Source organism: Leptodactylus fuscus, chromosome 3, assembly GCF_031893055.1.
Source record: "Leptodactylus fuscus isolate aLepFus1 chromosome 3, aLepFus1.hap2, whole genome shotgun sequence".
Taxonomy (NCBI): domain Eukaryota; kingdom Metazoa; phylum Chordata; class Amphibia; order Anura; family Leptodactylidae; genus Leptodactylus; species Leptodactylus fuscus.
Window position 1 is genome coordinate 39,735,713 of NC_134267.1, and position 12,357 is coordinate 39,748,069.

The window sequence follows — 12,357 nt, forward strand, 5'->3', positions numbered from 1 at the left end:
CTGTATCCTTCTTTCTATGCAGAGCTATGGGGCTCTGTTATTACAATTTACAAGTCTTGTGTCTGGTCCGATCCTGCGGCCCTATTACTTCCAGCCTTCCAGCTACATATTAGCAATAACCAAGGGACATGTCGTATGAGACTGGACACGTATAGGTCTGCATAGGAGCTGCATACGCAATACAGCAGGTACCCAGCACCCCATTAGATTAGCAATTCTCAGCTTCTGTTACATTCTGTTATATCAGGAGCGGTCTGTCTGGTGTGCTGTGGATCCAGTAGGTGGCACTGTCTCCTGTAACTATGAGCCTCCACCTGCTATATCCATGCCAAAGCAGACAGATCAGGGTTAGGGTTGCATATTGGAGAGGCATAGTTAGCCGCTACTTCACCAATGTAATACCCAAAATTGCAGACTCCAGGTGTGTTAGCTGTGATGGCCGAGGCAGCGCCACCTACTGGATCCACAACACACTTGATTTGAACCACTCCATTTTAATTTCAACCCTGATTGGTGGGGTAGGCTGGAGGTAAGACAACCACGTGTTTGAAATTGATGGCATATTCTTTGGCTTGGTCATCAATATTGTTTACCCTGAAAATGACTTTAATACCAATATAGTGACAATGTTTTGTAATTTACATTCTGTGGGCTATAAGTATTGTTACATTGACAATGTCCGTAAGGCAATAAACTGGACACGATCCTTACTATGTGCTGTGCAAGGATTGTCAGCTATGTAAACACAGCTAATACCTGGGAATGTAATGACCGGAGAGCCGAGCTCTGTGAACTACACTAATGCACAAGCGTCCTTCTGTTTGTATAGTTGTAGTCTTTTATTTGTCTTCTTGATAAACATAAGGTGGTTGCCTGTAACCGCGCACCTTACTGCGATCATATGACGCTGCGTTGTAAAAAAGAAAATAAAAAATAATAATATAATAAAAAATAATAATATATATTTATATAAATAAATATATATATATTTTTTTTAAAAAAAAAATGTATTTATTTTTTAAGATTTACCAATATCTGACCAAGTCTGACCAATACCTGACCCCTGACCACATTCAGTTGTGGCCACAAGCCTCCTGGAGGAATACAGTGGGGGGGACATATCTGCATTTGTGTAGCAGAGTTATGTCCTCCTTCTGAGCCCTGATATCTTATCACGCAAGACAACAAAAGACAATGAAAAGTCATGGGAATTGTTTTTGTTGTGCTCTGTGCAATTTATGCTGCGGCCACATCAGTCGTCGGGTTCACTCTGCTACGTCTGTGCATTCACATGTCATCTGATGTGTATTTAAGGGATCGGCATCTACTATGACACCTGAGGATTCCTATACAAGAAAGGGATACACGTCACTCAGCTTGATATTGAGTGCTCGTGTAAGGATCCATCCCGTATTTCCTATATAGACATCAACTTGGCACATCCAGTGATTTGAGATGCAAGTGCAGATGGTTTATAGTGGTGTACAATCCAAAATACATGGGTGAGGGTTCGGTTGCCTCAATGCGACCTTCACCACACACTGTGACAATGAAATACATAAAATAATGAATTTTCCACTGGCATTTCCTTCCACACCCATTCCTGTGAGCCTTTCTCTCCTCCTTGTCTTATGGCTGAGACTAGAATAGAGTGGTGTAAATTAGGTATGTTGTGGATCCAGTAGGTGGCGCTGCCTTGGCCGTCACACTGAACACACCCGGAGCCTTGGCATTTTCAGGTGTTGCATTGGTAAAGTAGAGGCCGACTATGCCTCTCCTATATGCAACCCTATCCCACCTGGTTTGACATGGATACAGCAGGTCACAGGAGGCAGCGCCCCCTACTGGATCCACAGCATACCAGGCAGAATCTCATTCTAGCCTCTAACTTAGTCTTATCTCTCTACACGCCAGCATTTCTGCCAGTGCATCAGCCCCATGTAGGCCAAGCCTACACATACAAAATGCAGCTAATGTAGCGGAAAACACAACCCCATAAACACCTTTGTCCCTGCTTTTCTGCAAGGTTTTGCATTTTTGGCTCCCCCATATCAGTCTATGGGAAAAAATGCAGAATTTCGCTGGTAAAATTAGCATGCTACAAAATGCTCTAAAGTGTTTTTTCTAAATACTGCGCTTTCTACGGCGTTTTTTCTGTAACGTGGGAGGGCAGTAAATAAAATCTCATTGACTTTGCTGTAACAATGTGTGGCCTCAGCCTAAATGTAACTAATCCACATCTATTGTGTGCACAATCCATAAGAACAGGCTCATTCTTTTTGCAAATTTTTGTCCCCGGGTACAGGAGATAAAATGCTGCATTCACTGCACCGGGTGCAGATTATTGGCAGATTTGATGAGGATTTAGGTGCAGATTCTGTGTCTAATTCCATAGAGAATGAGGTTGAGGATTATTATCCTTTGTAATCCATTGGCTCACAGTCCCATTCTGATTTTTTTGTCGGTGACTATAAACCCTATTCATTTATCTTCTGCAAGTTATTCCGTAAGTGTGACTAGAGCCTTAGCGCTAAACCTTGTGTAAGCACACGTGGTACTGCACATGTTGTCAGATTGTCTTCCCCTATACTACTGGGTGTAATGAGAGTTGTCAGAGGATGGGCCCTCCATGCTGACAGTTTTCAGTAGGTGCTACAGTATATTGTAAAGGAGAGGGGTCTGCGGACGGGGATTCTTTATAGTAATAGTGGCTGCTCTATGGTAAAAGGAAGTCATGGCAAATTCAATAATGTTACCCGCAACTACCGATAATACATATGACAGCGTCCCCCAATGTCCTCAAGATACAATATTGCTGCAGGGTCTTTTCTGGACCCCTATAATCTGAGACGGGACTCGACATACAATGGAGATCCCAATGGTAAACCGCTATATTAGAGGGGTGCATGCAGTGACTGGCTGACCAATAGCACCTCTCTACACTATAGTGCGGTACTACATGTCCTGTTCTTCTCTTTTCCTATGCCTGGCTGATCTGTCCCCAAGTGACAGCAGCTCAATGTTATTTTTTGGGGTGCACTGTATATACTTTCCAAGACCCTAAATAAGTTCCCGTCACCATCATAGTAGGCGATTTACAGGATTTGCTAAATCTATATAAGATAACCGATGACTTTTCTTTATTCCTCCTTTTTACAGGTGCTTGGTGACATTTTTGAGTCTTCATTTCCAATTATTAGTGTTCTGTAGAGTTATGGTCTCAACTTACAATGGAACAACATTGTATATATATTTATTAAACTCACTTCTATAGCCCCGCCATATTCTGCAGAACTTTACAGATCTTGTGTATTGAGCGATTATGGTATTAGATCATGTAAAGGAAATGTATTGTATTTATCCAAATGTACTTGTACTTAAAGATGGCAAAGTCGTCACCTCTATCCCAATCTATGAGTTACTGGTATTTATACTGATAGTCATTTTGTATTCATGTAATTACAATGTTTCACTAGGAGTCATATATAGATGTATTATATTATATTATACTATATATATATATATATATATATATATATATATATATATATATATATATATATGTATATTCCATCTATAATATATTTTAAGTGCATATATATATATATATATATATATATATATAATGCATAAATTATAAATATATATATTATATTTTATATGTATCTAGATATATTATATATACATATATATTATATATTTATTATATTATAATATTCAATTTTTATTATATAAAAGTAATCTCTCTAGTCACTGGGAATCCATTCTAGAGGGGCATACAGGAAGCTGCAATATATATATATATATATATATATATATATATATATATATATATATATATATATATATTCTATAGCGTGCTGGACTCTTTTGCAGCATCTTAAGTGGTTATTATAGAATAACACATGCAAAAGTCCGAAACTTTAAATGTCCCTCAATGGAGAGCCATCTGCTATATAAATGCATAACGCACCTGTGAGAATGACATGTATATAGTATATAGCACATGCATCATGTCCCCTATCGCACTATATAAACAACCACCTGTTTGTTGACTGCATCAAGCACAGCCCAAGTCCAATCTACAGATCCCTGGGGTTTTGCTGGCATCTATGTAATGAGTGGCTGCATAATAAGAGCCTGTGAAGTGACAGCTGTCAGTGTCTATGGTGTCTATGGTGCTAGCCACATAATAGCCCTATATGTGGGGTCTCTGCTGCACAGAATGGAGCCTTTTCCTGCACCCACATCCACTTGTCATTGCTTCCATGTGACAAGATGCCTTATTCAGTGTGGGCTGGAGAAACATAACACTCTCTGGAGTAATATTTATATCCTCCTTGAGTCATCTTGTTGGAAAAAAACAAAAGCTATCCTATGTGACAGTCCATCATGCCTGTTTAACCCCTAGAGTGTAGGGCACATGACATTGTCAGCAGGTTCATTCAATGCCTGCAGCAGGGTACATGTGGTCATGTACAGCAGTACCTGGCACAGGTGACACATGTCACACACACACACACACACACACACACACACACACGTGACACATGTCACACACACACATGCATGCACAGGTAATACACAGCTACTTACATCATCCCATTTAATACACTTGGATCCTCTTTTCAGGGTGTCAGAGACGCAGACACGTTTGAGCTGCAGAGCATGGACCCCTGGCTGTGCCCCTGCCATGTCCACACATTGAGGCTTCCAAGGCAGCCCAGTAAGACACAATTCCCGGACAGGCTGTGGATGGAGGAGGCTGATCGGGTGGATAGAGGAAGAAAGCAGGCACAGCTGACACTAGACAGCCCGAGCTAGCCGGCAGCAGCCCAGAGCTGACAGTTCTGCCTACTCCTCCAGCTGCCTCCTCCTACTCCTCCAGCTACAACCATTCAGCACTTCGCCCCCCTTTGCCATGGAGCAAGAAAGCAGACACATGCATATGCAACGCCTTGTCCTCCCTGCAATCACAGCAAGCCAACTTTACCCAGAGCCTGGCAGGACTGCAGCGCCCCCTGCAGGAGGAAGCTCGGCACTGCACCCAGCCAGCGATCTGGTGCTGAAATCTCATAGAACTACAAGTCCCTGCATGACCTGCTCACATGGATCCAAGACACAGCAATAGTATGAGAGCTCTGGGCTGGGGAGGTACAGATCAGAGGAGTCACTGCAAGGTGCAATGTTTCTTATAGAATTGTGGTGGATTTTATAGGGCACTTGGGACCCCTCTGAGTTCAGGGTATGGTAGTGACTGCGACCGCTGCACCCCCTATAGCTAAGTCCCAGTATAGATTTGTTATAACTATACGGTTGGTCCATATATCCAGTGAGGGTGAAGGCAGCCATACACTCAAGAGGGCAGAGGGCAGGACAAATGGCGGAAACATGGTCAGTTTTATTTTACTGATGGATATATCGTGCACCCTATGTGGAAGCCGATATATAGCAGCACACGGTCTGCTCCATAGGAGAGGTGCAGTACTATCATGGACCTGTCGCTAGGTCTGAACAGCTCAATGGCTACATCCATGAGAGGCGCTGTCAGCTAATCCAAAGATATAAGCCTTTATTGCGGTAGAAATTAGGGTTTAATAGTCAAGTGGGCGGTAACACTGGCAAGTCTCTATGATGTATGTCATGCAATGTTACCGCCCGCTTGGCTACTATATCCTAATTTGCATCAATGCTAACAGGGCTTATATCTTTGGAATAGCTGAATGGATTTGGATAAACAAAACAGCAAAACACTCAGGATGGCAGCGCCGATCAGATGATGGATGGCATTGAGATTTTCACACTTGCTCAGAGGTGTTCTCTAAACTATGGGATCAAACATACAAAGTGCAGGTGTAGCCATGGTGGTTCCCTGTTGTGGAATAGGGATCTGTAGTCCTTCTCTTCCTACTGGGTAAAAGATTATTTGCTTATCAGTGGAGGTCGACCACTGGGGCCAGCAGTGATCACGAGAATGGGCGTCCTTGTAACCTTAAATAAACGGAGGTTCTGGACGTGCAGGGCCGCTCCACTCACTTGTATGGGACGTCAGGAAATATAGGCGCTGTGTCCTGTACATAGGTGTCTCTAGCACTCATGCTTGACCTGACACTCCATTTAAACCAAAGAACAGACCCACATTCTGGTTATTGGAGGAAGTACCAGTGGTTAGCCCTCTGTCGATTAGTAAGTTATCCCCCATTCTATGGATTAGGGCTAACGAAATACCCAAATACCTGTTTAAGTTTCCCTATTACAATTGTGCTATAGCTGACCATGGTTACATGTCACTCCTTGTGTTTGCATTATCCCTTTACTGCAATGCAACTTTTGCATTATTCCTGTGTTGTGACATTACTGTATGTGTATCACCACGTGCTCGTAGACCTGGACTTCAATGCAATATCTGTTAATAGTTCATCAGTATTCAATCTGTGGGGTCTGACACCCACAACCACACGCCAAACAGCAGACCTTGCTGTGTCCTTACACCAAAACCTATTACGTACACTGTCTGGAGCCTACAGCAGCTCTGCTCCAGGTTTGTGTGGGCCCTTCGGCGACAGAGCCCCAGTGGGTCCCTTTTGGAGTACCTCATACACACTGCAGAAAAAATAACAATTATAATTGAGTGTTTTTGCCGAGGGAGACGTATGGAATAGAGTGTATTACAAAAATTCCAAAAACTAACCGCTACATCTGACTATGTATGTCCAACAATTGCAACGGACGACCCCAGACTGTGGGGGTCAACAGCAATAATTCAAAAAGGATTTCGTCCGGCAATCAGATTATTTAAAATGTAACTTTTACTTCATTAAATATAAAAAAAGAAACATATACATGCTCCAGGAACAAGAAAAAAGGAAGCACAGCTTACGCGTTTCAGGACATGATGTTGAGTCCCTTAGTCAATACATAGAGTGTATTACAGTCCACTCCAGGAGCAGTACGTACAACCTGTACAGACATTGGAAAGTAAAGAGGAATTTGAGGCGGACATTTGCCTTGGATTCTTCTTTATTTTTGGCCCCCGGCTCACAATTCGGGGTATCAACATTTTGTTGTTGTTTTCCATCACAGATTAGGCCCAAATGAGTCTAACCAGTGCGGAGTCTCAAGATGTGGCTTCTGAATCAGCAGCAGAATCCGCAGCAAAATCCAGCAGGACACTTTTTTTTTCCTGCTTCCTGCTTCAATTAGTTTCAATAGGAGACAGAATGAGGGAGAATCTGTTGCTGATTTACTGTATGTGTAAAATACACTACAAAATCAGTGCCAGATTCCACCATGTGAATAGGGCCTTATACTGTTAATAGTGCCACTCCACAGTGGTCCTGACACAGTATTATATGCTTCACAGTGGCCCCACACAGCTTAATATGCCCACAGTGGCCCACACACAGCATTATATGCTCCGCAGTGGCCCCCACACAGTATTATATGCTGCGCAGTGGTCTTCACACAGTATTATATGTCCACACTGGTCCCCACACAGTATTATATGCTGTGCAGTGGTCCCCACACAGTATTATAAACTCCACAGTGGCCCTGACACAGTATTATAGGCTCCGCAGTGGCCCCCACACAGTATTATATGCTTCAGAGTGGTCCCCACACAGTATTATATGCCCACAGTGGTCCCTACACAGTATTATATGCCCACAGTGGTCCCCACACAGTAATATATGCTGCGCAGTGGCCCCCACACAGTATTATATGGTCACAGTGGCCCTCACACGGTATTATATGCTCCACAGTGGCCCTCACACAGTATTATATGCCCACAGTGGCCCTCACATGGTATTAAATGCTCCACAGTGGTCACCACACAGTATTATTTGCTCTGTAGTGGATCCCCCACACAGTATTATATGCCCACAGTGACCCACACACAGTATTATATAATGCACAGTGGCCCCCTCACAGTACTTTATGCTCCCAGGACCCCCTTCCCCAAGCAGACCCATCAAATGGAAACCTGAACGTAGGTGTGAACCTAATGTAAGTAACCAGAACAAGGCTCTGGGGGAGCAGGGGGGTAGGGACAGGTGGTCACTGCTAACAGTGGATCTCTGGGGGCATGGGGGGCACTTACATGCGGAACTGAGAGGGGTTTGGAGGTGCACCACCAGAGGTCTTTTTTTTTTTAAATGTAGATTGTGAGTCCCACATAGAGCTCACAATGTACATTTTTTCCCTATCAGTATGTCTTTAGAATATGGGATGGAAATCCATGCAAACACGGGGAGAACATACAAACTCCTTGCAGATGTTTATTTGCCCTTGGCGGGATTTGAACACCAGGACTCCAGTGCTGCAAGGCTGCAGTGCTAACCACTGAGCCACTGTGTGGCCCCCCACCAGAGGTCTATGAGGACGGTGATGGGGGATCACATGGGGAATTTAGGCCTGGTTCTAAAGACACCTAAGACATCTAAAGGTAGGAGAAGAATAGTCTTTCTTAAGGCTATTCCTACGTGTGATTGAGAAAACGTCATTTTAATGATAGAATCCCTTTAAGTTTTATCTCTACAGATTTTGTCTACATCTTTTGCACCAAGTATTTGTTTCATGGTGCAGTCAGACACTTTTATTTCGATGGTATTTGAGTCATTATATTGCTGCTTCCAGAAGTTTGTATGTTCTCCCCATGTTTGTGTTTCCTCCCATACTCCAAAGACATCCTGATAGTGAGTAGGGATTATGAGTTCTATATCAGACAGTGACTGACAATATCTGTAATTCGCTGCGGAATATGATGGCGCTATATAAGTAAGCTAAATACATACAAGATGCCATGAAGTGCAGAGTTGTCCGATTTGAAGAAAGGGGTAATTGTGGGGTACCACAGAAATGGTCGATCCTTAAGGGACATAGCAAGCGCACTGAACTACCCAAAATCGATAGTGGCCTATATGATTATGAAGTGGAAGGTGAACGGTGATTGTAGGAATGTGTCCTGAGTCGGCAGACCCCCGAAACTGGGAGACAGAGACTGACGAGTGCTGGCCAGAGAAACCGCGCCCAACCGATGGCTCACATACACCAGGAGTGTCACCAGGCATCCGGGAGTATTGTGTCCATCAATACCATCTGTAAGGAAGCATCTGCTGGGTCTACCAACTATTGGATAGGAATAAATGTTGTTTTTCTATTCTACCACAGGTGTCCAAATACTTATTGGCAGGCAGTGTACTAGGCCACAATTCTGGCCTGTTGTGTTTTTCTTCAGTTAGTTCCCCGTTTTTTCTCATTGTCATTGATTTATTACGATTTATTACCCATCCTAATATACACAGGCTACTTCTGATCATAAAAAACTAATATTAATATCCGCCCGTACGCGATGGAGACTGTTCTCCGAGACCCAGGCAAGGAGAAAGATGACAGAAGAACTCGACGACTTTCTGAAGATTCTAATTCCCTTGATGTTTTTACAACAAGAAATCAAATGGAAAGCTATTTCAAAAACTACTGGAGCATTTCAACATTCAATATGATTCATCAAAAATGAGTTATGGGAGAAGCATACCAATATCTACAGGCGTGTACACTACTTGTTATCGGATCCCACTGCCAACATAGGATTCATTATATTGGGTTTTTACTTTTATTTAGGTTTTTTTTGCATTATTATCTCCCTTATTTGTAAGACTCTTATTGTATAAGGTATCGTCAGAGACCATCTTGGATTGTGCTGGGAATGAATCAAATGTTCTACAGTATTATACTATGCTGGTTCTACAGGACGATCAAAGTGTTTGACTTTGTGCAGGAACTTTCCACAATATATTGCGCAAAAAAACCCTATTTAGAGGTTAAGCCACCTTATAATTCTGCAGGGTATAGGCTCATATTTCTGCAATAGGTTTGCTGTGGAAGTGAAGGGTCTCTGGATTACGCCCATTGAACTCATTGGGGATACATTCTTGGGGTGTCTCTCTGAAATCAGGGGCAGGCCATTTATTTTTGCATTGGATGTTTGCACAGAAGTGTTTCGATGTAAGTCAATGGGGTTGCAGTATCTCATTTAGAAGTGAATAGGACTGAGCTGCAATAAGGCCCGCTGCTGTATAATGTAGGGTCTGGTAGTATAGGCGCCGTAGCATTCTGGTGTCTCCTTAAAGGCTCATTAATCTGATATACATATACTAAGTGTGTTATCAATATTTTAGTCCCAGAAAACCCCTTTAATGGGAGCAAAAGAAATTGTGGAATAAGCACACAGCAGTTTTGGCAAATCCTGCACTCTGGCAAAGAATGGGGACTTGGGGAAATTTATTCTCAGCAAGGGAGAGGTTTCTAAAAGTTGGACTACTGATTGACAAATCATATTAACTAAAAGGGGAATACATCTAAATTGAAAAAAGTGTCTGTATGTATTCTCTGTACATTTTTCCTACATCAGGCAATGTCGTTGTATGTTATTAAAGCTGAGCTCTGTGTTATATAGGGTTATGTGATAGAGGAGAGAAGCTGAGCTCTGTGATATATAGGGTTATATGATAGAGGAGAGAAGCTGAGCTCTGTGATATATATTGGGTTATATGATAGAGGAGAGAAGCTGAGCTCTGTGATATATAGGGTTATATGATAGAGGAGAGAAGCTGAGCTCTGTGATATATAGGGTTATATGATAGAGGAGAGAAGCTGAGCTCTGTGATATATAGGATTATATGATAGAGGAGAGAAGCTGAGCTCTGTGATATATAGGGTTATATGATAGAGGAGAGAAGCTGAGCTCTGTGATATATATTGGGTTATATGATAGAGGAGAGAAGCTGAGCTCTGTGATATATAGTGTTATATGATAGAGGAGAGAAGCTGAGCTCTGTGATATATAGGGTTATATGATAGAGGAGAGAAGCTGAACTCTGTGATATATAGGGTTATATGATAGAGGAGAGAAGCTGAGCTCTGTGATATATCGGGTTATATGATAGAGGAGAGAAGCTGAGCTCTGTGATATATAGGGTTATATGATAGAGGAGAGAAGCTGAGCTCTGTGATATATAGGGTTATATGATAGAGGAGAGAAGCTGAGCTCTGTTATATATAGAGTTATATGATAGAGGACAGAAGCTGAGCTCTGTGATATATAGGGTTATATGATAGAGGAGAGAAGCTGAGCTCTGTGATATATATTGGGTTATATGATAGAGGAGAGAAGCTGAGCTCTGTGATATATAGGGTTATATGATAGAGGAGAGAAGCTGAGCTCTGTTATATATAGGGTTATATGATAGAGGAGAGAAGCTGAGCTCTGTGATATATAGGGTTATATGATAGAGGAGAGAAGCTGAGCTCTGTTATATATAGGGTTATATGATAGAGGAGAGAAGCTGAGCTCTGTGATATATAGGGTTATATGATAGAGGAGAGAAGCTGAGCTCTGTGATATATAGGGTTATATGATAGAGGAGAGAAGCTGAGCTCTGTGATATATGGTTATATGATAGAGGAGAGAAGCTGAGCTCTGTGATATATAGGGTTATAGGATAGAGGAGAGAAACTGAGCTCTGTGATATATAGGGTTATAGGATAGAGGAAAGAAGCTGAGCTCTGTGATATATAGGGTTATATGATAGAGGAGAGAAGCTGAGCTCTGTGACATATAGGGTTATATGATAGAGGAGAAAAGCTGAGCTCTGTGATATATAGGATTATATGATAGAGGAGAGAAGCTGAGCTCTGTGATATATAGGATTATATGATAGAGGAGAGAAGCTGAGCTCTGTTATATATAGGGTTATATGATAGAGGAGAGAAGCTGAGTTCTGTTATATATAGGGTTATATGATAAAGGAGAGAAGCTGAGCTCTGTGATATATAGGGTTATATGATAGAGGAGAGAAGCTGAGCTCTGTGATATATAGGGTTATATGATAGAGGAGAGAAGCTGAGCTCTGTGATATACAGGGTCATATGATAGAGGAGAGAAGCTGAGCTCTGTGATATATAGGGTTATATGATAGAGGAGAGAAGCTGAGCTCTGTGATATATAGGGTACCAGTGAGCAATCACTGGTATTACAGCTCAGGTCCACTGAGGTAAGTGGATTTGGGCTGCAGTTACATACATACCCAGTAGACAAGTATGGAGTTGCGTTTGGAAGAAAGCAGACATATTTTTCTAACCCTGTGCAGACCTATAAAGGATTGCAGAAGTAATTGTGCGGAGGGCGTTTCCTTCTTGAGGACTCACAGCTTTTTCATACCACAGAAGCCATAAATTATTCCAGACCTTAGAATATCCGGAGATTAACACGGCCAGTGCAGTTACCTACATCTGTGAAGAAAACACATTTTTCTGTGCATTTCCTTCAATAGACTGAAAAGCATGAAAAATTCATGG

General features: G+C 42.1%; 1 protein-coding gene across 1 annotated transcript in view; it reads right to left on the reverse strand.

The window, feature by feature from the left end:
- The window catches only part of PLCB1 (phospholipase C beta 1), a 480,198-nt gene extending 475,283 nt beyond the window's left edge, over positions 1-4,915 (reverse strand). The window contains exon 1 of the mRNA XM_075267398.1: positions 4,597-4,915. Coding sequence (XP_075123499.1) covers positions 4,597-4,695 — 99 coding nt within the window. The 5' untranslated portion in view covers positions 4,696-4,915. The remainder of the gene's footprint in view (positions 1-4,596) is intronic.
- Between the last annotated feature and the right edge of the window lie 7,442 nt (positions 4,916-12,357).